Source organism: Halyomorpha halys, unplaced genomic scaffold, assembly GCF_000696795.3.
Source record: "Halyomorpha halys isolate HHAL.00 unplaced genomic scaffold, Hhal_1.1 Scaffold584.1, whole genome shotgun sequence".
Taxonomy (NCBI): Eukaryota; Metazoa; Arthropoda; class Insecta; order Hemiptera; family Pentatomidae; genus Halyomorpha; species Halyomorpha halys.
The window spans coordinates 747,411-773,999 of NW_027116544.1; the positions used below are offsets into that span (position 1 = coordinate 747,411).

Genomic DNA, 26,589 nt, shown 5'->3' on the forward strand with positions numbered 1-26,589 from the left:
TATTCGGTACATCTCTTATATACGTTCGATCAGCTGATCCCCTCAGTCAGCTGACATTGAAATAACAGCTGACTCCGTAACTCCCGTACCGTAACTGAGAAACTATCCATTATAACATTTCTACATTAGGTCACCAGGCCATCTTCTTTTAAGGCGCCACGAAGGTTTGTTAGGGATAGAAGAGGAAGCAAGGTGATTTGGATGGTGAGGGAGTTTAGAATGGAATATTTAATACCTGGACCGGGCTAAATCGGCTACATATGGAATATTAAAGTCTTTAGGGATGATTTGATTAGTGACAAAGTAAGGAGTATTGAGGATTTAGTGGAGTCCCAAAGCTCAACTCCGTATGTCTAGATAGGGTTATTTATGAATAAGGATGAACAAGAACAATAGTTCAGTAACTAAAGCACTACTGGTTTACTTGCTTGTTGAACAATTGTAGTTACTTTTTTTAACGTCAACGATCCTTTAAATGGGCATATAAAGTTTGACTTCCAGAGATATTTTTTCAATACATATTTCTAATTACAATTGAATTATTTGATTTTGAAATTATACAATGCGAACCTGAACTTAAAAATTTGAATTTGAAATATCAAATTTATTAATTTAATTTATTTTTCCTCAAAATATTGGTTGGTTTTGTATAAAAATATAACTTTTACCAATGTATAGTAACATAATTTGATCAAAAGTTAAAGTTAGAAAATAGTATGGCGATTTTAGGAATACGAAATGTTGACCTAACGAGAAGCAATTATTCAAATAATTAATATTAAAATATTGCTGACTGATACTTACGGATCTTATGTGCATATTAAAAAAGCCCAAAGAGGTTATAATCAATGTCTTTACCAACGAATTAATGAAATATTACGTAAATAATTCTCACCGTTATTAACAAATAGTAAAAAAAAAAAAAAAAGAAGAAATAAAAACAAGCACATTCTTCAAGGTGAATAACGAAGCTATACAAACTGAAAGGCAGATGGCCAATGCTATTGCTAATAATATATAAGTATAATTTAAAAAAGTATAATTTCAATAGAGTTGAATCAGTACCAACAACCTAGGGTAATTATCATTTAGAGTCGCAAAAGAGTAAACAGTAGGCAATATTGACTAGTGATGCAAGAGGTAAGGGACCTTGGAAGAGGATATACGACGAGGTTGTAGGCAATCATTAATCTGTTAGTATCACCTAACGCCCACAATTTCAATGGATGACTAAGAAAATTACTATCAGTTATAAATTTGCATCAATTGATTAGTTAGTCCATTACTGAGCATCATTAACGGTTCTTCGTCGAGAAGTGATTCAACTCATTAATCCAAGACACCACAGATTTCGCAATGAATAGAAACTTTTTAAATTATAATAATTATTCATAATTACACAACACTAAATAAAAGGTAGAGATAATTACAAGGATGTATTTTTGTAAAATATTATTACTGAAATCTTATATCTACGTTCAAATTATTTCTCCCAAATAAGGTATGCATTCAATATTTCTCTTTTGAATTGCTATAATCAAACTAAGTGGACTCTGGTTTGGGATGAAACAAAAGTGAGATTAGTAGAGGATTTAACTAAAATTTTAACATAAATTACCAGCAAAAGCATACATAAACAAAAATTGACAATATTTAAACAATAAGACTACGTAAATAAGAATAATTTATAAGATAATGGAAAAACAATATGCAACTATGAAAAACAAAGGCATAAAAAGAAAGTAGAAAAATAATTATTAAAAAAGTTACCAACTGTCTACACAGTTAATTAATTAATAGAGAATATCTAATACAACAGCTGACACAAGTGTTTAAATATTGCTTGCTTAATTAACTTAGCTAACAACCGACGTGTAACATAAATCGCTGTCTGAATTCTTGGAATCCTGAACTCTCTAAAAAATCTAACTTTATAAAAAAGATTCATTTGCGTAATATTTCGGACTAAATCTGAACGTAATTTAACGTCCGAACAGTTTTGAACTTGAACTAGTAACCTAATGAATGAAAGACGTAACATGTCCTTTCGCACCAAATTTTTAATACATGAGTATTGTCTCTCGTAAGGCTACAAGAAATTCTTGGTTCAAATTCTTTAGAAGTATTGAATATTTAAAAGACCTGAATTAAGTCATAAAGATTTTGGGGAAAACCAAAATAACAATTAAACTATGAACAAAAAAGAATAAAAGAACATACAAAACAAAACAAATTAATCTTAAGAAAGAAAAGATTTGATTTTTATATTCCATCTTATGGATTATGCTAAACAATCATCTTTCTATCAATCAAATACATTAGAATTTTAATTAACAAGCACTAACAACTATATAAAAACATATCATGCAAAATAAGATAATCATAAACAATTAAAATATACATTGCATTACAAGAATCAACTGATAGTAACGAACTAGACAAAATCAATAGTAGAAAAGTCCCAATACAAATACTTACGGCCTCATTTTAACTGAAAGTACCTGTATAAATATTACGCCATTAAAAAAAGATTAAAAATATCAAGAGGTAATCAAAATAATCTTAATTAAGTACGAACGAACAATAACTGATAATTGGTTATTAGTACAATAGACAAGTTTATATTAATATTAGATTATTTTGATTAAATTAAAATCATTATCAAAAAAGCCGGTAACTGTTATAATTGAAAAACAGGAGTATATCCAACAAATAAACAAATCTGAAGAGAATAGACAGTACTGTTATAAACAATTAATTACCTTTATTACATCTGTCATTAATATAAGCATTAGTAATTCAATTGTAGTTTAGTGTTAACGGTTAGATCTTAGTATGAAAATCATCATCAAACACACGACAGGATTTGTAATACATTAATTAATTAATACATACAAATCGAAAGACTTAAATTATGTTGACAGTACATATATTATATGATATCAATTTAAAAGGATTCCTTAATAAGTAAGAAAGAATCATGGGACAAAATCAAATTTTCAAGTAGTCAAATCCAAGATATAAAACAAATGTCAGTTCTATGAATTGTTATAAGTAGAATGAATAATTATAATTCTATTTCATTTGACTCAATGACAGAATGAAAAGCAATTGTATTATCCAAAAGACGGGAAAAATATAATGAATAAAACTTAAATAACATTAAACCGATACGGTAACAGCAACAAATCTTATCATTAACAGAAAAAATAATTTTACGGGCAGTTGACAGGATGACATTTGAATATGTTATTGTAATTAGTAATAAAAGTAATTACTCACAAGTACAGTAAGATACACTGGATCAGTTGACAAGTGTTCTTTGACACATCGGTTGAGGAAGAACTGAACCTGACAGCGAGGGCGCAGATGTAACCTATTTCAGTGGGAAAAACTGGCCAATGATGGAGCCTCCCCGAGGTGGCGTGATGCTTCTCTGACGTAGCTCCAGTCCCTTCAATCGATCCACCCTTTCCCGGGCTTTTTTGAAAATGAACTTTCACCCTTCAAGGGCATTTCTTCCTTCCTTATTTAAATAAACCACAAAGCATCTGTTCATTTATTTTCACGATCACGTTCCTGTTAAATCGAACTCTTATCGAGCTGCATTATCTCTATTCGATAGTTGAGATTCAATTCTCCCTCATTATAATTACAATCCCGCGGTGATAAAACCATTTATGACCCAAATAAAAAAATTAAAACAAACAAAACTAAATAGCCTTTCAAATGTAGAAATTTAAATGTATTAAGGTTTCTTGCACGGCAGTTATCGTTGTTGATAGAAATCAGCTGATGGCTGGTGGTGTAATGTTTACAATAATTTACTCAATGTGTCGTTATTACTAACTCTCATTCGATTTTTTTTACCGTTTAATTGTGCTTCTATCTTCAGAGTTTTTATTCACAATTTTATTGTAATTTTTCTCAGTCAAATACACTTTAAATTTGAGAGACATAATTTCTTTCGTGCGACATCTCAACATTTCATAAACCATTTCAAACTCAAAGGGAGATTTCAATTTACTAATTCCAAGTTATCTATTCAAGGTAAATTAGTGACTCAGTGATGAATTCTTAAGTAATTCTTGGTGATCATTTTACGTCATCTAAATATGAATATCTTTGTGATAACGCAATTTTCTTGACCATTTATATAACCCTGCGAAAATATTGTTTCTGCTTCCTTTGTGTAAATATTGATATGTGTATTATTTATTATAATTATAATCTACTTTATTGATTTGTACAAAAAGAAACTTATGAAAGCTGTATTTCATCTCTATTTCAATAAAAAATAAACCAAATATCATTCACCTAAATCAAAGATTGCACTTGGCATTTTTCACATCACAATGACTCCTATAGGTCTTCATTTATCTTTTCTGATTTTCTAATTTTTTAGTGATGCATATGTTGTCACTTTGATGTTATTCATACTATTTTTAAAAAGGCCAATCTTGTTTTCATAAGTTAGTTGTATTTTTCTTTTTTTGCTCCTTAATGAAGTTAAAGCATATTTTCATTCTGAAATAGAGTTGTATTACCACCTTACTAAGTCTTTTCAGTTAACATGTTGGCATAAGTGTCTCTCTCATGATAGAATATTGGTTTTTATTTACAGTAATTTTTTGATATTGATATTCCGTTCATTCATTTGGATAATCATGATTTTTTTTGTTAGTTTTTTTATGTTTTTATTTTCTTAGATTTGAGAAGAAAAATCAAGTGTTTTAAATCATAGCAATAAAAGAAGATTAAACAATTTGGACTTTTGTATAGTCAGTTTTTTTTTATGTTTATTAAGTGCCTTAAACTGTAGTGGAGAATTTTTACTACTGTGTAATGGACATAATAAACCTTAAAACAGAGGGTAGAAAAGTCAAACTTTTTAATTGTAGTTTCCTTAAAACTTGTTGGACTTAATTCATTCTACTCAGCAAACATAGAGATGTATATAGAGGAGGATCTGGTAATATTATTAACTATCAGAAATACGATTGAGGAGATGATGGTCCATACTCTCCTCATATTAATCTAGTGTCAACTAATAACACCTCATTAGAAATACAATCGATTGTAAAAGCCAGATGAATTACAGCCTATTGAATACGTTTTACAGATGTTATTACCTTTTTATAGAATAGATTAAAATAACTTTCCTAAGTTGAAGAAAGTTTGTTTTTGTTTAAAGGTGTAAAAACTTTTGGTTATTAATGCCAGTTGAAGGAAGTATTTATATGATTCCAGTCATTGTGATGTTTTGAAAAAAATTCACACAGTATCAAACGAATTATAGTTTTAATTTAAATACCCATTGTTATGGTAGTAATAGTTATTCTGCTTTTTGAACAAGAGTACTTTACTAGGAATATGTATAGATTTTATTTCTAGTTTTATGTTTAGAGTTATTATTTCAGTGCTATCTTAATAGTAGAAAAGTTGATTAACAATGTACACATAATGTTTATATGACCATGACTTATTTAGTTTTGCATTAAACCAATTTCCTTCAAAACCTTTAACATCCCGTTACTAGATGTTCCTGGAATTAGCTGCACTATTTTTGCTTTTTTGTTAGTTAGTTTTTTTTACATGAGTTTGCAGGATTAATTTAGTTAATTTTAGATCTTCTGTTATTGTTTTTCAACTCCTGTTCATCAAATTAAAGATATATCAAATATATTTTAGATGTTCTAATTAAATTTGTAATTTTATTCCTATCTTTGATCAATCCAAAATTTGAATCAGTTAACCAACAAATAAATAATTGACTATAATTTTGACATTTTTGCAAATTTACTTCATATGAGATACGAGCTCTTATGTTTTACTATGTTTCAAAATGCAACATGCTCTACCACCTTCTATCCTATACTTACCCCCTTTCCCTAGTATTATTTTACAGCTTATAAATATTAATGTGAAAATGTACCATTAACTTATCAACAATTAAAATTATTATTTCTTGTTGTTTTTTTCAGGTGAGTTACGAAGATGGGTGACTATCAGAGATTGCAGACTGATGTTGAAACAGAAATTGTTCCCCCTGTTGAGCCAAAAGTTTATTGCTACTATCACAGGGCATTTTTCTATTCCAGTCTTCTATTTATATTTGCCCTTGTTGTTTTTTTCTTGTGGGGTCTTCCATGTGAACTTGAATCGTGCAATCCTAAGCAGCATACTGTGTCATGGGACAAAACCTTGTATGGCATAGGTAACATTATATTGGTATAGCTATAACAAGTATTTTTAAGAATTTGATTTAATCTGAATTTTTTACATTCCAGAATTCATCAATAATGTTTTAGTAGTTGTAATTTAGTTTTTATTTGATCTTTCACATTCCGCTTTGATTTCTTGAAACGTGAAGTCCTTATACTTTTCATTTTCATCTCTAGAACTGGAAAAAAAAAATCAAAAAGATAAAAATCCATAAAAGCCTGATCTCTACAACCTTCTGAGTTCTTTAGAAGAATGCTTTATGCTGATTGCCAACACAGTTAGTGTATAGTCTAAGTATTATATCTTTAAAGCAGCGTTTGAACCGTTTTCTACCTCAAATTAATGCCCATGTTATCATTTAATTTATTCCACATAATTTTTTTTCTGTCCAGCTATATTCAGACTTTTCACTCCATGGTGATTGAGTCTGAATGATGCATGATTCAATTATTATTATTTTTAAAATCCTGTATTGTATCTGGATGAACAACATTTTAATGCCTGTTAAGAAACCATAAGAAGAGAAAAGGATTGTTTGACCCTATTGGAGAAACTCTCTAAGTGGAGATTGTAGTGCTTTTGTAATTTTAAATTATTCTGCTTGAATCTGTTAAAACTTAAAGAGCTTCCACAGTCCTTCTCCAAGGGCGGCACACACTGAAATACATACCATGAAATGAAATACACACCATGAGTTAGGAATTTCCCTTCTGTTTCAATGGACATAGTTCCAAAAATGCTGAAAACCTAGTTAACCTTGCTCCAATGCTAAAACCTAGTTATCTCTAGATTTATATATAGGACTAGTTATATGTAGGACTGCCTCTCCATGTTTGCAGTAATAAAACTATCATTCTCGCATTAGGTCATGTTTACTGTACAAAAATACAATGGTGGTTGCTGTTGCACAAACATTCGTGACCTGGATCCATGTTGGGTTGAAGTCTTTCTGTCTGTACTGATTACGTTTGTGATTGCTGTGATAATTCTGAGTTTCTCCAAGTATTAACAGGCTTATGAACTGTCCACATTAGCAATACAAAGTTGGTGCCATGTCATTCATTGGCTTTTGCTGCATCAGGAGCCATTATTGCACCAGAGGACCTCTGTTATACTGGGAGTATTTGCCATGCCAGGTGCCTTTATTTTTAAGTTAATGTTCTCTTGCATTCTTAGAAACTAGATGTTATAACCCACTCCTATGCCTTGTCTGCTGATATTCCTGTTACTAATTGTTATTAAAAGCTTTTTTTTTCACTGTTGGAGATATCTGCAATGACTATTGATTCATCAATATTATTCAGTGTTAAGATCACTAGTGTGTTGTATTTCAAACTGATATCCATTGTTGTGTTACCAGTGTATCAATCAGGCAGTTTAAATTATAGATGAAAATGTATTACATCAAGATACAGTTCACGTTAAACTCCAAATATGTCTGGCAATGACTGATCCACTATCTTATCTGCCACTTCTTGTCCATCTTGGGTTTCATGAATGATTCAACTATTTCACTTAAATCTTACATGTTCCAATTGGTTTCTATATTCATGTCAATACTGTCCACTATCTTCTTTCCAGTTGTACCTTAGTCGTCATTTATGTTGGTCTTTGAGGTTGTAAGCTTCAACAAGGACTGTGAAGGTGAAATTGGACTAATTATCATCACAGACATCTAATCACATTAGATTTCTTATCATATCTGGCATTGGACTTCTAATCATGTCAAGGGTTACTAGTGTATTAAGATCCTATGTATTTATACTACATATTCAATCCTTTAAAGTATAAAAAGGTTAGTAGGAAAGATATTGGCGAGACTAGTTCACTGGAAGCTAGAATCCTATCTGTTAAAAAGATCAGCTTCTAAAATTACTACTTATCTGACAAGAGGTAACTGGAAGAGAACCAGCCTTCCGCCATTGACATAGTACAGGAGGGAACCAATCTTTAGATATTTTTATGGAATATGAATATACTAGCAAAGGGCACCAGTCTCCAATCCTTGCAGAATTCGAGTAAAGGGGACCATTTTGGTCCTGAGATCTTGTGGAAAAGTGAAGTAGAAGTTTAAACAAGTTATTGTAATGCCAAAAATACTTGATATCAGGCAGAGACATCTCTTTGAGAATCAGAGGGGATTTCCCCTGTTTTGCTTGACCTGATCCTTAGATAAATAATGTAAACCTTTAGGTCGAGAGGCTTTCTTCTGGTCTGTAAATCTGATAAGATTTACAAAACAATTTCCTAAGCACAAATACTATGGAGCATTAGTTTATTTTGTTGGAAATTAGTAAATGTAAATTGTGAGAAATCAACAAAAAGTGGAGTTGCCAGAATGATAAAAAAATTTACATTTTAATTTAGAGTTAGTTCTGATTTGCATTGTGTTAGGTTAAATTGTAATTGGATTTAGTTGTTCTGCCCCTGAAAATAACCTGTATAGTTTAGCCAACTTTGTTTTTTTGGAGGAAGATAGTACGGGTGGCGGTCAATAAAGGTTTCAAAATAGTAAAAAAAAAACTATTTATTATTAACCAACATTTCGCCCCACTTTACAGAGCTTTGTCAGGGCTGAAAGAATCACTTTCTGATGTCAATTGACATCAGAACGGTTCTTATCATCCCTGATGAAGCTCTGTAAAGAGGGGCGAAATGTTGGTTAACAATAAATAGTTTTTTTTTTACTATTTTGAAACCTTTATTGACCACCACCCGGACTATCTTCCTCCAATCTACTTGATACAGTCAACTATCTTCTTCCAATTTGTTCTTTTTTATTAAAATTAACCTTGATTGATCCTGAACTCTATAACAATGTAGGTTATGTCATCACAGGCTACTTACTATCATCTGTTATTTATTTACTGTAATTAAATAATAATATTTATATAGTTCATGATTTACTAATTTACTTTTCTTTGGTATGCCAATCTTGTTAAGTGTTTTCAGAGTATGGTGTTATTAATGTAATTCTTTATTCAACTTGTAATTTGATTTTTTTCCTTTTCTGTTCAGAGTTAAAAGGTCATATGCACCTCGTGGGAGGTCACCTTGTTTGCATTCTTCGCTCCGCTTTATGGGGTAATGTGACTAATGGTTTCTGACGTAAGGCCGGCGGCGTGATAGCCTTATTGGCTCTCACGGGGGATACTGTTTGGTACATCCCACTTCCAAACACTCCAGTACACATAGACTGTACAATCTTAGGAAACAAGAGGTGTCTTATACTTGGTGAAAAAGGATTTTTGATTGCAATAGATTATATATCAGGTGTGTTTAAACTATTCTTTTATTTTTAAAATTGTAATAATACTTCTGTTCTTTATATATACGAATTTTATTCTAGTTGGGAAATCTATATATTTTGGTGTATATGAAAAGAGAGGTTGCATTTACTTTCCTCTTCAAATGCCACTCCAAATATTATAGACTTTATTTCTAAATTAAATCTTTTCTAGTATAAATTATTCTTTTATGTAAAAATATGTAGCTTTTTTGGTTTTTTTTTTTTTTGTATTGGTATATTAAATTATTTATTTATGATTCCTTTTTAAAATTATTTATTGAAAACCATAAATAATTTTAAAAATAAAATATTCAAGTGAATTTTGTCGAAGTATACAGGGGTAATGAAGATTTCAAGTTTATCTAAGAGAATTTAAACAAATTCAAGTACTTTGGTACAATTGGAAATTCTGGACGGCGGGATTGGATGACTTGGAAGATGAAGGATGCCAGGAAATACTTACGATGGTAGGAAGGATAAAGTCACTTCAACTCTGCATAAAAAAGGGAAAAAGAGGCGTCCCTAGGGATCCTGAAGATGAATCGTACTCAGTAATTTATCAAATGTTTTAATTTCGCCTCGAGATCTCCAGAGACTCCCCCATATACTGTACAGCTATAGTCAAAATGAGGAAATATTAGCAAAGTAACGAGGAGCCTACGAGTTTCAAATGGAAATAGGTGGTGGAGGTAATTTAAACGTTTTAAAGTTGAAAGGGTACGGCAGGAGATATTGGATACATGGTTTTTCCCGGAAAGTGTTTGATTAAAGGTTATTCTCAGGTTTTTGATGGTGAGGTAAAATTTGATGGGACTATCATGTAGAAACAGACTTGGAATAATAGGAACAGTTTTAAGGAGATGATTGAAGACTATTAAAATTGCCTTCGTCTTCTCTGCATTTAGCTCAACTTGTTAGCTCTCGCCCATTCACAAATGGGATAGGACTCTTCGTTTAATTTCGGAATCCACAACATTGTCTTGGGTTATGAGCGATCCAATATATACAAACTCGGGGACTTTTCCAAAAGTATATTCTCCGATCCTGATTTCTCCGAGCCTGGGGATTTCCTCTGTGACCATGTATTTGGTCGTTTTTGCATTCACTTCAAGCCCCATTTTTCTTGCTGCTTCAGCCAATTTTATAAATCCATCAGGGACAGCTTGGAAAGAGCAATGCCAATGTCATCAGCTTAAGCAAGAAGCTGTATTGTTCTGGTGAATATTGTTTTGTCCACTTGAATTCCACATTCTCTAATGGCCTTTTCAAGAGCTAAATCAAAGAGGAGGCAGGCCAATGCATCCCCCTGCCTTAGTCCTCTTCCTGAGACAAATTCATCAGATCTTGCTCCCCCAATCTGCACCATGCATCTCACCTCTCTCATGGTTAGTTTAACCATTCTAATTAACTTCTCAGGGTTGTTGAATTCTCTCATTGCCTTGTACAACTGTCCCCTATGAATGCTGTCATATGCTGCTTTGAAGTCAACAAATGGGTGGTGCATTTTAATCCCGTATTCGCGTCCTTTCTCAAGCATCATGTGTAAGCAAAATATTTGGTTGTGGATCGTCCTTTCCAAAAACCACACTGGTACGGACCTAAGCTCTTTTCTACAAATGGGAGTAGGCGCTGAAAGAGGTTGTTGAACACCAATTTATATGCACAAGAGAGCCAGGAAATACCTCTATAATTGTCACAGACCATCCGATTACCCTTTTTATGGATTGGACAGATTATGGACTTATTCCAAGCTTCTGGCATTACTTCAACTGTCCAAATCTGAATGACAATGTTCTGGAGTATTTTCACCAGCTCGCTTGCTCCATATTAAGTAGTTGAGCGGGTAATTCGTCAGCGCCTGGTGCCTTATTATTTTTAACCCTGGCTAGTGAATCTAAAATCTCCTCTTCATCAGGTGGTTTCATACATTGATCACTAGAATTATCTTCATGGAGACTCTCCTCATCATCATCATCATCATCCTCCAGGAGGTCTTTGTTGAGACGTTGGGAGAAATGTCTCTTCCACTCTGCGAGTATATCCACTATGTTTGTAATGATCTTACCGTCCTCATTCAGGCAGTAAGTGGATTTGGTTTCAAAAGGTTTTCTATTCCTATTGACTGCTTTTAAGAACTCTCTATACTGTTTATGTCCCCTAAGGAGTTCAGTCTTTTCCAATTCCCTTTTCTCCCACTGTCTTTTCTTATACTGGTGGAGATGTTTTTCCATTCGCTGCTTTTGCCTGTACACTTCAACATTCCTCCTCGTCTCTCGCTGAATCATGGCTTGGTGTGCTTCATTCTTCGTGCTTGTTGCCTTCTCACATTCCTCGTCAAACCACGGAGAGATGTTTAATTTGACAGATTTTTTAATAAAATAGGATTCGAATTAGATATAAACATATTCTAAGAGATTTCAACTGTTAGATAATGACTAGTATTGAAATTTATTGAAATTAAAGGAACCCTTTATGGATTTGGAGTGTTTTGACAGCTTAGAGGCTGTAATGTTTAGTGAAAAAAGACAGAAGAAGAATGATAAAAAAGGTAATTAAATTACTAGAAAAAGTGTTGCTCATCCTATTCGAGAACTTTTTTTTTACCATCACTATAGGTTCTATATCATGTGAAAAATTTGTGATGAGCTGCCGGTCAGTATGGAAGGTGCATATTGGTAATTGTAGAACTGCATAGTTTTCTGATCTACAATTATAATCTATTTAAATTATAAATAAATTAAGAAATACCTAATATTTGATCCTTTTCCATTCTATTATCAGTTGTTTGTTGATTGAAGAATTTATTATTATAATTAGTATTTCATTTTTAATTTAGAGCACTTAAGAAGTAGTGATGTATAAATACTTTTTCTACATACTTTTCCAGGGATGAGGTCTTGGACAATGATGAGCCAGAACATAAGCATTTGGCCTCAGCCTGAAGATATAGACTTTCCCACAGCAGTACCAACAAGAGGAGAATTAATAACATTGTCTCGATTTAAGCCTGAACAGCATCGTCTTTTGTTTATCTCCATGGATACAGGACTTATTATCTCTGAACCCCTAGTGGATAGAAAATGTTTTGATGTCAGAAATCTTTCTTATTCATCAGAAGGAGATTTACATTATACTTGTATTGGCAGAAATAGAGGTTAATCAAATTATCCCATTAATTAAAACATTGAAATATTGTTATGTTTGATCGATCCCTTTTATTTTAATGAAGCCATTCATGAAGAGATTTCTGCTTTATGTCTACACCATTATTAATTTTTAGTATAGTATTTTATTTGAACCAATTACTTAAGAATCATGTTAAATGGATTGGTTGACATCAACATCGATAATGGGGTTATAGTTTGAAAATTCATTATTAACCAATTTTTATATATATAAAAAAAAAGTATTTTGCGATACTTTCTCTTACCACCCTACTTAAAGTTTAAATTATTCTTCGACAGTTTCAGAACTGTGCAAAATCAAATTTTGTAAGACTTGGTTATTTGGACTCAGGGTACCTCAAAACGTGTATTTCCGCTGAAAACTGGAATTCAAAATTTTTTCATGATCATTCCCTTACTACATATTTCATGTATAGGTAAGTGAAAGTAATAAATAAACTTAATAGCTTGATTGCCCGAATGTAGGTTGAGAAAATACAATCACAAAATTTCTTCAAAACAGAATTAGGGATAATACATACATCCAAAGCAAATGGTATGTTCTAACTGAGAGTTAAAGTTTTTAATTAAAACAAAGGTTATATAACAACTAAACAAAGAAAAAAAAATTAAGATGCAAAGATTGCTAACATAAATGGTACTTAAGATTTATGAATGCTAACATCAGCAGAAACATAAAGATAGAAATGAAAAGTGGAATGGGCTCGCAGAGTTGCCAAGGTTGTTTAGTCACAACAACCAGGGAAGATCCATCCTAGGGAAGTTTAGGCTCACATGTACTAATTTATCAAAAACACTTTTTTTTTTTTTAATTACCTCCTTTTTGTAGCAAGCTCTTCAATTGTTACAGATTATTGAATAAGTTCGCCAATTCAATATTGATTAGTTGTTATTCAATAACAATCTACTAATCATCCAGAAGTTCATTACTTTGAATTATAATAATCGTTTGCTTTACAGAATTATGGACAATGGTCTACAAGCTTTCTGATTCCAAAGGGAAGGGAAATATTGGAGCAGAGCCAATTGATTATACAAAACGGCTGTCCAGTGAAGAAGGAGGTCTAGAAGAGCATGAAGTTACATTTACGAACCGAGGCATTTGTCCCAATAATTGTCAAGTGTCTGTAGCTGTCACAGATTCGAGTAATAGAACAGTGTGGTCATATAGTGCTGATAGAACTCATGTGATGTCTCCGTTGCCTCTTAGGTTCCGACCTCATATTACAGGATTCCTTATAAAACTTTGGCAGTGGCAAGATCAGGTAAGTTATGTATTAAATATTTCTACGTATTACCTAATTACCAATTTTCAAAACATTGTAAAATGATTAACAAAAATCTGAGTCCTGATAGCTAGCTCTATTTGTGCTCCATATTAGCATAGTTTGTTTTATTTGAAAGACATAATTTTTCCAAATAATGAGAAATCGGCATTTCGTGAATTTACTTTGGTGAACATCACATATTGGCAAATGCAGCTGCTTTATTTACAGAAAGAATCAATATAACTTACTTTTATTGCTTATTTATTGAGCTTTATTATCAGTCCTGTTTGTGTTCAATATTTTGTTCAGATACTGTTTTTCCAAAACAAATTTATTCATGATGGTCCCTCTTCTCTACTCATATGTAATAATATGGAATTTAGAAGCACTAACAAACATAGGTACCAAAATCACAAAGAATTCTTCAATTCAAGGAAGTCCACATGTGGCTACCTATATATATTCATCTTTTTTATCAATTATCAAAGTTTATCTGAATTCTGTTAAGTGAAACTAATTTTTACTTTATAGCCATTGGTGTCATCAAGCAGTATAAAAGTGGAACATATTAAGGAAAGAATAGTATTGATAACGTTCAACAAATCGGGATTAATGCATGTTGTTAATGCTTCTCAGACTGACATAACACAACTGTGTTACCTAAATAATAGTGAATGCCAACCCCAGCTCTCATTTCAGACTCAATCAGGTATGCGACATATAAATTTTTAACTATTTGATGAATTGTAAAGATTTCTTGAAGTTTCACTGTTCCAGAATGAACTTTTTTCCATTTAATTTCCTTATTGGCTTACCTAAGGTAAAGAAAGCATTGTAATCAAATCTCTGAAGTTCTAACCAGTTTTAAATTTAATGTGTATATGGTGCTGTGAAACTTCAGGAAAATGACTATGTTTATTATACAGATGTTTCCTTTAAGAAGAGGTTTATTTTAACTTTTTGTTCTTGAAAAGTGCTATTGTGGAAAAAATTGGTATTTGCTTCCGGAGGTTCTATTATTGGGGGGTCCAGATGCATTAAATATTTACCTTGTTGGCCAGTAGCTTAACAACATTGTCTGCTAAAAGGGATTAGCATAATAGGGAGGTGTCCATTATGAGAAGTTCAGTGTAATTAAAGTGGTAATACGACACCTCCATTAATAGGGAGGAATTCTTTTCTCTGAAATTTTGTTGTTTGATTTTGAACTGAAACCAAGTACAGATCTTTTTCACTTATCCAATTGTTTCTTTATGTAAATTGTATTATTTCTTGAAGTATAATTGCTATATACCTTAAATCTACGTTTCATTTGATAAAATAATTTATTTGTTTGTTTCTATAAATATCAGATACATTAGAACCTTAATTATCTGTGTTCACAATTAACTATGCTATTATTCTAAAAATAGAATAGTGTTATACTTTTTACCTGTGGCTATTTAACAACCCTACTTTAGTTGGTTCTATTTGTTCTCTAGGAAATTTTATTCTCTTCATGTTTTCAAATAACTCCTTTCACATTTCCTAGTTTAGCCTTCATTATATTCATTGTTGTTATGAGCAGCTAACTATGAGTACCAAACATAAACATACTGTAACTGGTTTGGAGAAAAAAGTATAGATTATATACTATGCTTTAAATCATGGTGAAAGTGGAAAAACACTTTTGTATAAGTTTGATGTGAGTGAACGAACTGTGTGTGACTTAAATGAAATGATGATATTTTAAAATTCATATCTTCTGCAGATTCATTTATTCAGCTGTGAGAAAAATAATGAAGAAGTTACCATCATTTGGCTGGGAATTTGTGCTTTAAAGATTATTAAAAAAACTGTATTATTTTGAAGGTGTTCCGATTTCTGGATTTGTGAAAAGGCAAAATGGTTTCAGAAAATTTTTAAAATTGAGGCAGCTTCGCCGGACTGAAAATTCATCCATAAGTCCAGTTATGAGATCTTCCTGAACTTCTGTTCCGAATATAATTCAGAAGGATATCCTTATGGTCTGCCAGAGTTAGGTTATGTTTATGGTTAACAGGTGGTTGTCTGAGTTCAGTACACTACACACATTACATAACAAAACAATATTCTGTTTTATTATCGGGATTTAAATATTCCAGAAGCGAGTGGTCCCGAGATTACGGGGCCTATTTACTAGGCTAATCATTTGCAAGTAGATTTAATGATTCAGAGAATAATAAATGTCCTCAGAAAAGTATAAAATGTGTGGGATCAAGATAAAAATGTCTATTCAGCTTTCTTTGATCCTACAGGCTGCTTTTCACTCAGTGCCCCGAACTGAGATATGGAATGCACTGGAGATAAAGGATGTCCTGGGAGAACTCGTATAAGCCATTACATCCTCCTATAAATACTCAAAAGGATAAGATAGGATCAATGGAAAGGAGTCGGAAAGCTTCGACATGCAGAGAGGCTTCATACAGGAGGACATTTTAAGCCTTTTTTGGTTTATTATTCTGATTGACGAAGTCCTAAAAATATGTAAAAGAAGAACGTTGAGGGAAATAGTTAGAAAATGGAACTTGAGGACAGTTCTTGCCCAAACACTACTATATGCGGATGATGTAGTACTCATAGCAAATTCTTTCGAGAATTTCCAGCAAGCTATAATAGAATGAGAAGCGGAGGTAGACAAAAAGAGCATGATTATTAATGCTAAAAAAAGTAAAATCGTGCAAATTAGGTAGGAACCTGTGGGTGCGCAGATCCTGTAAAGGAGAATCACTCGAAACAGTGAAAGACTATATGTACCTGGGCACAGTTATTAGAAGAAATGGAAGATTGGATGAAGAAATGCCTAATAGGATTAAAAAAGCAACAACATATTGTTATATCCTCTTTTATGAGTAAATAATTATTTTTTATATATAAATGATTTTTAGTATGTTTTATGTTATGTATCATTTCATTATTGTTTATTTATAGTATTAAACCTAAAAGCAAGCTAACCAATTTCCATCAATAAAACATACAGTTACAAAAGATATTGTTAAAGCCAAGACGGCTCATGTCCTTTCAAAAATCCGTTGAATCGTGGTCATGTTGAGCAGTTTCAAATAATTTAAAAACTTTATTTAACTTCCCACCATAATTGTAGTTACAGTAAATTTAAGAACAAATAGAATTACAGAATAAGTGTTAAAGAATAATGTTCATAAAGAAAATCACATGCAAAAACTCAAAACTGTTGTGCCTACAATCGATGTTCACATTGAACTTCGAGAGAAAGATCACGGTTGGTGAAATTCATGCATTGCTTAGGCATGAGCAGGGAATGTTGTTTCCTGGATAAGGAGGTCCTCATCATCTTTTGTCTAGCTCAAGGGAGACATCTTAAAAAAGAAGACATCGAAGAGTCACCCTAGAAGAATAAGGGATCGTCAGTGATGCCCTAACCAAGATCTTAAAGAAAAAACAAATAAAGTGGTTCCACCATGTATGTCGAATTAGCAAAAATCATGAACTTCACAAGTCCCTGGAAGCCCGACCAACAGAGAGAAGACCAAGAGGCAGGCCAGGGATGTCGTGGTTGGATCCAATCACCCGACTGGGTGAGAAGAGAGGGAAGCTCATACTTTCAGGGCTGGAGTCCATGAAAACATTGGCAAGTGATGGAGGCATGCTTGGATTGAGGCACCTCCTCACTGAAAGGTACAAAGGAGGAAGGAAAAAGAAGAGATGAAGCTTTCAGGAAAATTCAAAGTCATGAATTTGAGAAAAATTAAGACTGAAGTAAGTACAATCATTTCTAAATAAGAAAAAAACACTTTTTATTTTTCAAGTCTTGATAATGATAACATGAAATGTTTCTACTCTTGATGAACTTTAATTTATTTAATTCATTAAATACAAATTTTTTCAATTAACTGTGGTTATTCTTTATCTGTGTGACCTCAACCTTGTTACCTTATCGCCTATAATCAAAGTTCTACCATATAACTGGACTAACTAATTTTTTAATATATTGTATTTTACAGCTCTTTTGGTGGATGTGAATGCAGATGGGAGCCAGGATTTAATTTCTTACTTTGTAACGTACCATTCTCTTGGTGAAAACTATCATAAGCCTGATAAGATTAAGGATTGGGAGCTGCAGAGTAAGGTGCGTGTTGTTCGACTAGAAGCGGAATTACCAAAGCTTTATGATGCTGTATCCAAACATTAGTGTTATGATTACTTCCTTCAGCTCTTTCCCCTTATCGACAATATGCTATACTGTGTTCCCTGCAGGTCGATGTTCTGTTACCTTTTATTTGAATGTGAATCATTTATTTTTTTTTACTAAATGCAGTAAAATCTGAGTAATCTAAACTTTGGTATAATTCAAACTGGCAAAAATAAAAACTGAGGAAAGGAAGGATGGGTGGATGAAAAGTATTTTTCAGGAAGAAAAAAAAGGAGATAAATTTCAAATGAAAGATGCCTACCTGTCTAGTTAAATCTGAACTTTTCTGTCGATTCGGGAATTTTATTAGTTCATGCACCCTTGCACACATCCGCATTCTTCTGATAATTACTTTTTGTATATAATAAATCCTTCACCTTTTATAAAAATAGAATGACATACCTATCAAAATATTTTGTCATTCTTCACATTTATGTTCATGGGTGCAGGATTTTTAAAATGAGTATAAATCAATAAAATAGAAGGAAAAAGTCAAGTGGAGGGAGGAACACATGCCAGTAAAGCATGAAGATGGAGTATGGTGTCTCATTTGTATCAATATTTGATGAGGAATAAAGAACAATATACTGTGACAAAAAATCCTTGTTCCACCTTAAAGAGGAGGAGTAAAGAAATTCTTCTAAAAGTCAAATATAACTGATTTATTTAAAACCATTGATTTTCTTACAGTTTTGGTATTCAAGTGAGTATACATGCATCTTTATCCAGCTCATAAAGATGCATTCATGTTTTGAAATTAAATCTGTTATTGTTTGTAGTTTTTTCAGTAATCTGAGCACCATCCTGCATCATTTAGTTCAGATTATTCAGATTGCACTGTTTTATTCTATTATTTTTCCATTATTAATCTAAATTAATGGATAGTTTAATTTATCATTATTTGTTTAGTTAAATGGTGCTATTTCTTATTTTAGATGTAAAAAATGTTTATGTTATGATTTTAATTACTGACTGTGATAAAACAAAATACTATATATGTATTTTTTTATTTCATCTGTTGATTTTTTAATGTGATGATGATATTAAAAAAAATAAAAGGTAATTTCATTGCAATGAATAAGTCGATGAAGGTATTAAATACTTCTTACTTTCAAGTTTACATTATAAACTTTATTTATATTACTTTTTAAAAATGGAACATTTAAATAACAGATTTATTTATGATGGGTTTCTATGAAGCTGTGATAACTTAGCGCACTAATAAAGGGAAACAGGAAGCTGATACCTTTAGCTAGTAATTGATATTTTTAGTTTGATTTATTTACTATTACTACTATTATTAACTATTACTAATTTGTTTTTTCCTTGATTTGTTAATTTTTATTTTTAAAATTAGATATTTCAAATCCTTTGAATAAGCGTCATTAGTGTAATTTAAGTAACATTAATTTATTAAAATTAAAAGTATCAGTTGTTCCCCATTTTTAAATCTTTCTGTCATTGATTTTCATTTATGATAATATTTTTGTATTTGTCATATTTTATTGGATACTAATCCATAAGTTCTTTATTTCAAAGTCTCCCAATTTCTAATTGTTTTATCCTTGATTTATCATCCTTTATTTCCCAGACTAGTGAGAATGTTGTATATATAAACAGTTTAATCTATACATATAGAATTAGAAGAATCTCTGAAAACAATTACCGCATTTGCCCAAATATAGGTTGAGATTTTTTAAAGAAATTGTCTCTTGATAAAATGAGAAATTGTCCTACAATCAGAGCCTACTTATATTCAGATTCAATCCACAAAAATCTGAGTTTGACAAAACTAGAGACTTTTAAGATATTCCATAGTTTATTTTCGTGAGTAAATATACTCATAATAAGTGAAAATTGTTCACTTATCACATATTTAGGGAAGGGAAATGTAACAAAATCAATTTGTTCAAAATGGGATTAGGGATAATACTTATATTTATGTTAAAAGAAAATGGTTTATTTAAATTGAGTGTTAAGAAGGAAAAAGTAAGGTTAAATGGAAGTTGAGTAGAAAAACAGTTGATATATGTAGATGGTGCTTTAAACTAAAAATTCAGAATACTAACCTAATTAGGTTAGCGTAAGTAGAAACAAACAGGTATCTTCTAATTTCATATCTTCATCATATTTTTATCATGTGCTATTTATCCACATAGTATTTATTTTAAGCAAGCTTGTTTTGTTTTGGCATTTGAAAATTGATTTCTTATTTTTTTTTTAGTTATTACCGTCATATTTTTAGTCTGAAAACTTTTTTCAAAATGGGAGGGTCAATCTATATTCGAGCGAATATGGTAATATATTAAACATTGCAGTTTTCACTGCTGATATACGTATGTATGTTCAACATACTACTCATAACTAAATTTTAGTAAAATATTTGAAATGGAATTTTTTTTGGCTTTAAGACAATGTTTGATACAGTTCTGTATTTCAATATCAGACAATATCTGAAGTTCATTTCAGAAACATGAAATTCTACTATTTTTTTATTTTTATTGAAGTTTTACTTGAATTTTTTTTCTGTTACAAACTTAAGGATTCTGAAAAAAAAAAAAAAATTGATTTACCTCAGGAGTTTGATTAAAGGAAGTTCTGTTGTTAGAAGCTCAATTGTATTCTATCATTGCAAGCATTTCCTTTCAATGAAAAGAATTTATCCACAACCCCCTACTATAATACATGTTGACAGAAATGACAATATTTCTTAAAAATTAGAGTTATACAAATTTCTTCTTACCTGGTGGTATATGAATCCAATTGTTAAAAAAATAGGATAAATCATGTGGAAATTAAATTCAGTTGCCAGTATTTTAATTTAATGGCATCTAAAGTGTGTTGAACAATTATTTGCTGGTTACCTATACTGATTTGCTTAGTACTAATATCGATCGTTTGCTTAAACAGGAAAGTTTGGAAAATCATGTAGATTTAAGAAATGTAAAATAATTTTTCTTCTTTATAATTACATTTAGATTTAAAATTATGCCTTATTTATCACTGTTGATCTTTATTTTTTTTTTATTGGGTTGCTTTTATTAATGTGCTTTATTATTATATTATAAATTGAGATGTAAATTAGTTCTTTTAAGTTTTTAATTATATTTTCATGGTTTATAATCATTATTTCGAAGTTCTGAAATATTTTTGAATAAGAGAAAAGAAAAGGGTATGTACTAAAGTAAGTCTTAAAAGGGGCCAAAATATAGGCTTGAGTTATTTTCAATGGTGGTTTACTTAAATAATAGAAAAAGATACTCATTCACATATTGTTTTATCTACAAAAAATTATCTCCCAGTACTGATTAAAATATACTTTTATAGTTTTTCTGAATTTTTGGATCATGTTCATTACCATATCCTAAAATTTTATTAGAATTTAATGTAATATAATAATGAAACTATATTTTTAAAAGAGTAATAGCTAATATAGAATAAAGTTGTTAGAAATGAGATCTTACATGATTTAAGCTTATTTTCAGATTTTATTGTCGAATCCTTGTCATTCATATCCAGGTAACTCATGCATATATCACTTCAATTTTATGAGAAAAAATGTTCACAATATGAGTGATGAGAGAAGATTCTTAAAATGAGTGATAAAACTAGTGAATATAAGGTATATAATGAAGGATGAATTAACCTTTACAGGGTATCTTCATTCTACATGACATATTTACCCTCAGTCTTTTGAAGTTTTTGATATTATTTTTACCTCTATTGCATAATTGTTGAGGAGTTGTGTGTCAACTAATTATGTTCCACACTGTAGGTGAGTTGTCTTTGGTGCATGAAATGATTTTACTGCTCGATCAATACTGATTGAGGGCTGGAAACTACAATAATTTGTAAGGAAACTCTTAACACCCTCTCCCTCTCCAAAACTTAGATATATTATGCTAAAACCATTCCACAAATATATAGAAGAGTATATGATAGATATGCTAAATTTATCGAGGAAGAAAGACGACACAGTTATAATTTATCTTGAGTCTATTGTTTCTGATGTAATATTTTTGATTGGAACTTTTTGTATAATTCCTTTTTTTTTAAACTTTAGTATGTCTGCATCCTTTGTGGTTGTAATATTTGGAAATTACAATAATAATTAACTTTCACCTCGGCCAGGTAACAAGGCGGTGTGAGAGTTAATTATTGTGGTATTTGGATGGATGGGTGACTTTTAACTATGGAAAGTCACACTGTCTAGGATTCTTCTGACAATACTCCCAACTTTAACTTGCTATAGCCTGTTGTAGATGATTCATACTGCCGAGTTGCAGGAATGATTGCTCTACTGTGTTCCTTAATTGAGAATCTTGTTATTTTTTGGGATGTTAAAAACTATCTGGAGGATTGGTCAATCTATTGATCTCTGTTTCCAGGAAAGACATTTAGTTGCTTTCTTGTGTTTGCTGACCCCCAAACAGTAGTAATCTGAAGATCATGCCTTACTTGTATCTTTACTTGAACAGAAATTTTTGAAAGTGCATCAATTTAAGAGTACTATAAAATCAGCAGTATAGGAGCTGGTTCTTGAATTGCGGGTAGTCTGTTGCTGCTGACTCTTGGAAACCTCTTGAGTAATGTTCAGTGGTCCCCTCTAAGCATTCTGTGTTATTGCATGTACCCTTACATGAAAGCCGCTCTGAACAAGAAGTATCCAGTACAAATATTGATTTTCTATTTATTGCCAGGGTATCTTTGCAGAGACACTGAAAGTTGTCAGTGTTTCAACTCATTTCTTGAATTGCCAACCCCTCTGATTTTTACTTTTTTTTTCACAACTGTGCATATGGTAATTCTCAAGAACTTACTGACAATAGGATACCCTTAAAAAAATTGTTCTATACTGAACCAAAGGACATGAGCATATTTAACACTGATAATTAACAATGTTATCCTTCTACCCCTGGAAGTATGAATTTCTTGGATTCTATAGTATTTTAAGATATTGATAGTTTTTAGATTCAACTCAAGGTAGATAGACGAAATATCAATCTGAAATAGTATTTTTTTTTTTTTTAATTTCTAATCAGATTACTGATTATGCTCCCACGTTCCTATTTAAAAATCAATTCTTCATAGTTTTAGGCTAATTTATGCATTGTACCAAAATTAATAAAAACACTCTTCTAAATGCACAGAATAGTATCGACCTTATTTCTTTCTGAGAATTTTGATACCTATTCACATGAGTCTTATTAATTATTAGTAATTAGTAGTTTCTAATTAATTGATTTTTTTTTTTACTCACAAACAAAGTGATTGATAAATAACTCATGAATAGACTAACTAACCCAAGTAGGGCAATGTAAACTTCCTTTTTTTTCCTCTTCCCACTTTTTATTTTATTTATCTATTTTTTTCTTTTCATCAATTATTTATTTTTGTATTTGTTCTGTATTTCCCTGAGATATTGTAATTTGTTCATATTAATATGATAATCATGTAGTGTCTTTAAGTTCTGGGTTATGTGCATTGAAAATATATTATATATAGAGAGAAAGTGAGTGAGCAGGGGTTTCTAAGTTGCTAGAGCTCAAAAGATACATTGTAATTTTAGCCATGATTGCTGGGCACCCTTCAATTTTAGGCCAATTTTCTTGAGATTCTAGAACAGAGCAAACTGCTATGATAAGATGCATAATGTAGTTGAAACCTATGTATTAATCAATCATCTTAATTGCTTAAAATAATGATTACATTAAAGAGGCAATAAATAAAGAAGAGTTGTTTTAGCTACTATTAAATTTTAAAGACAACCATTTAACGTTTTCCTTTGATAATAATGGGAGAATTGCCTATTTTTTATGAACACGAAAAAACATCTTGAATTTATTCTAATTAATATTTCAGAACAGGTAAAACAAAATAAACAAACTGAGGCAGTCACATGATTGATGTTTTCAAAACAGAAATTTGGAATAGGTCTATTTAGTGTGATAATTTTGGTTGATCAACTGTTTTTCCTATTAATACAGATTCTGGTAAGAATTCTTCCATGATTCAGCTCCGTGCAATATAGAGAGCATGTTTCTTGTAGAAGGCTGAATTATTTATTGCCTTTGTTTTCTCACTTTCCCCATATAGAAATAAATTTTGTGAATATATAATTTTTTTTATTTTGCTTTGAAAATTTAAAAAGTTTTTGGGAGCAGGATTAGGAAACCCCTGATATAGATAGTGGTCCCTAAGCAAATGGCTAAACTTTACTACCTTATAGTAAATTAATTAAAGTAATCTGTGTCATTACTTGCTCCATACTGAAGTGCTAGGGGATCCATCAATGTTTATTGGAATGTTTTTGTATACAAAAGTATCAAATTTCCTATAAGAAAACAAATATGTTTGTAACAAACTAACTACTTTGTGGTATTTGTTTTAAAATATTTTTTGTGTAAATACTTCTGTATTGATCTAGCTCATGATTTTCCTCTTTAAATATATTTTTTAAACATTTTGTTGGTTATAAATGTTTGTCAATGCACAATAATGCACTCGTTCATTTTAAACTTTTTTTTTTAACCAATTTTTTGATATATTAAGATGTTGAGAATGTTTGTTTAATTACTTTAGACTGTTAAATTGTGTTGATGTATTTAAATTTGATTTATGTAAATCAATATCTTAGTTAAGTGTTATGTATGTTCCATATGTATAGAATATCTTCATGTCTTCTAGTTGCTAGCCAAAGATAAAAGATGTATATCATTATTAAAACTGTACAACTGTGATGTAACATTGGTCTTGATTAGCATTAGCTTGTTGTTCCTAAAAAACAGATATGTTTCGAGAAAATAAAGTAATGTGCTTTGTTTGTAATTTTTTTTTTATTGCTCTTTAAATTTTCTAATCAGTAATTATAATAAAATAATCCAGTTCTAAAACAATTAAATGTGCTCAATTCCCTACCTTACTGTACCCTTCCAGGAAGGGTAGGAAACAGAATATACATAAAATGTTTCAGACATTAGCAAAACCCACTGACTTTCTATTTTGAACCAAATCAGCAATTACACTAGTTTCCTTCACCTTGGAAGTGCTCCAATCTCTAGACTATCATGCTGCTCTGCTATTTTCTTTGTAAAAGATTATTTTACAGAACACAAGAATGGTTATATTGAAGTTTTACTGATATCAACTATCAAAGTACAACAGTTTGTTTAATCACTGGACTGAGAGATATCTGTTATATAAATAAATAGGTATTGGATATTCTAGTATAGGACTTCAATGGGCTTTGCCACCCTCACCTTATCATCCATCACTTGATTCCAAATCATCATAATCCAATGCCATTTCTAAATCATTGACATTATTTAAGAGCTGTAGTTATCGTTGCAGCTCCTTTTATGATTTTTGTTCAGTGATATTTCTAGACTTAAGAGTTTGAAAGTGAAATCCTTTAAAATCTGAAAACAAAAATTTTCTCCCCTGGGCAGAATTTTTGAATAAATGAGTAGGAGAAAGTTTTATTGAGAGAGAAAAGTTAACTTATATTACCATATTTTGTGAAACCAAGGTTACATTTTTGAGATAACAAATTATAGAACTACAAACCTTTCAGTTGAAAGGACTTTAAATTACCCCTTATTTTAATTTTAATAAGGGGTAACTCAGGAATATGTAGATATGAAGATTATAACCTGGGTCAGAGGACAAGTAAGGGAGGGATAATTAAATAAATCGGTTTTTGTTATTTTATTTGTTTGGTATGTGTGTATAAATGTAATCAATGGTATCTATTTATGTTTGGCATCAGAAATGTTTTGAAATAAACAACAAGTTTGTCTAATTTTTGTAGAGACCGAGATTTCCCTAGTTTCAGAGAACTACCCACGTTCTGTATCAAATATACAAAACCGCTTAATCCCTGATATTATCCCCTTACCAATCTTAAAAGTGATTACCCCCAAAACATTGGAGTAAGTTGGAAGTTATATCTCACAAAATAGAAAATACTTCTAATATTTCAGAATAAAATACTTTCGATATCTGTAAAAACGTTTAGGTTTATTTCATATACTCAATTTATACACAACTTGCCATGCATACTAAAAGAAATTTTGATTCATGATGTATTCTATTCCTGACTATTGGTTGTTGATTAAAGCAAGTGAATGAATTGTAAACAAATATTCAACAGAATGATTTTTTAAAATTTTATGACCTCTCTATGATTCATTATTTCTCACATTTAGTTAATGCTATTCCTGTTACGTCTATTAGTAATAATTTATATCAATAACTAATATTCTTTTATTTCATGCTTAGAAAATATAGTTTAGGAACATAAAAAATAAACTTTTGGATTAAGTTATGAATAAATAACTTTATACACTTGTATAATACATACTTAGTATGTAGTATCATAAAAAACAATTCTTCATTTGATGAAGAGATTTTTACAAAGATTAACAACAAATA

The 26,589-nt window shown here is 30.9% G+C and overlaps 2 protein-coding genes across 3 annotated transcripts in view; one reads left to right on the top strand and one right to left on the bottom strand.

Moving 5' to 3' along the window:
* Acsl (Acyl-CoA synthetase long-chain) overlaps nt 1-3,422 on the bottom strand; it is a 68,327-nt gene extending 64,905 nt beyond the window's left edge. The window contains exon 1 of one of the 2 annotated variants that reach the window (XM_067053295.1): nt 3,283-3,422. The gene's annotated coding sequence lies outside the window, so the exon portion shown is untranslated. The remainder of the gene's footprint in view (nt 1-3,282) is intronic. The other variant, XM_067053296.1, reaches the window with a different exon arrangement.
* A 136-nt stretch (nt 3,423-3,558) lies between these two features.
* On the top strand, nt 3,559-24,984 carry LOC106684456 (uncharacterized). The gene is given in 7 exon segments (XM_067053297.1): nt 3,559-4,050; nt 5,985-6,217; nt 9,244-9,498; nt 12,402-12,668; nt 13,660-13,964; nt 14,499-14,676; nt 17,969-24,984. Coding segments are annotated over 6 exon segments (1,413 nt in total). The 5' UTR covers nt 3,559-4,050; nt 5,985-5,997; the 3' UTR covers nt 18,157-24,984.
* Nucleotides 24,985-26,589: the final 1,605 nt, after the last annotated feature.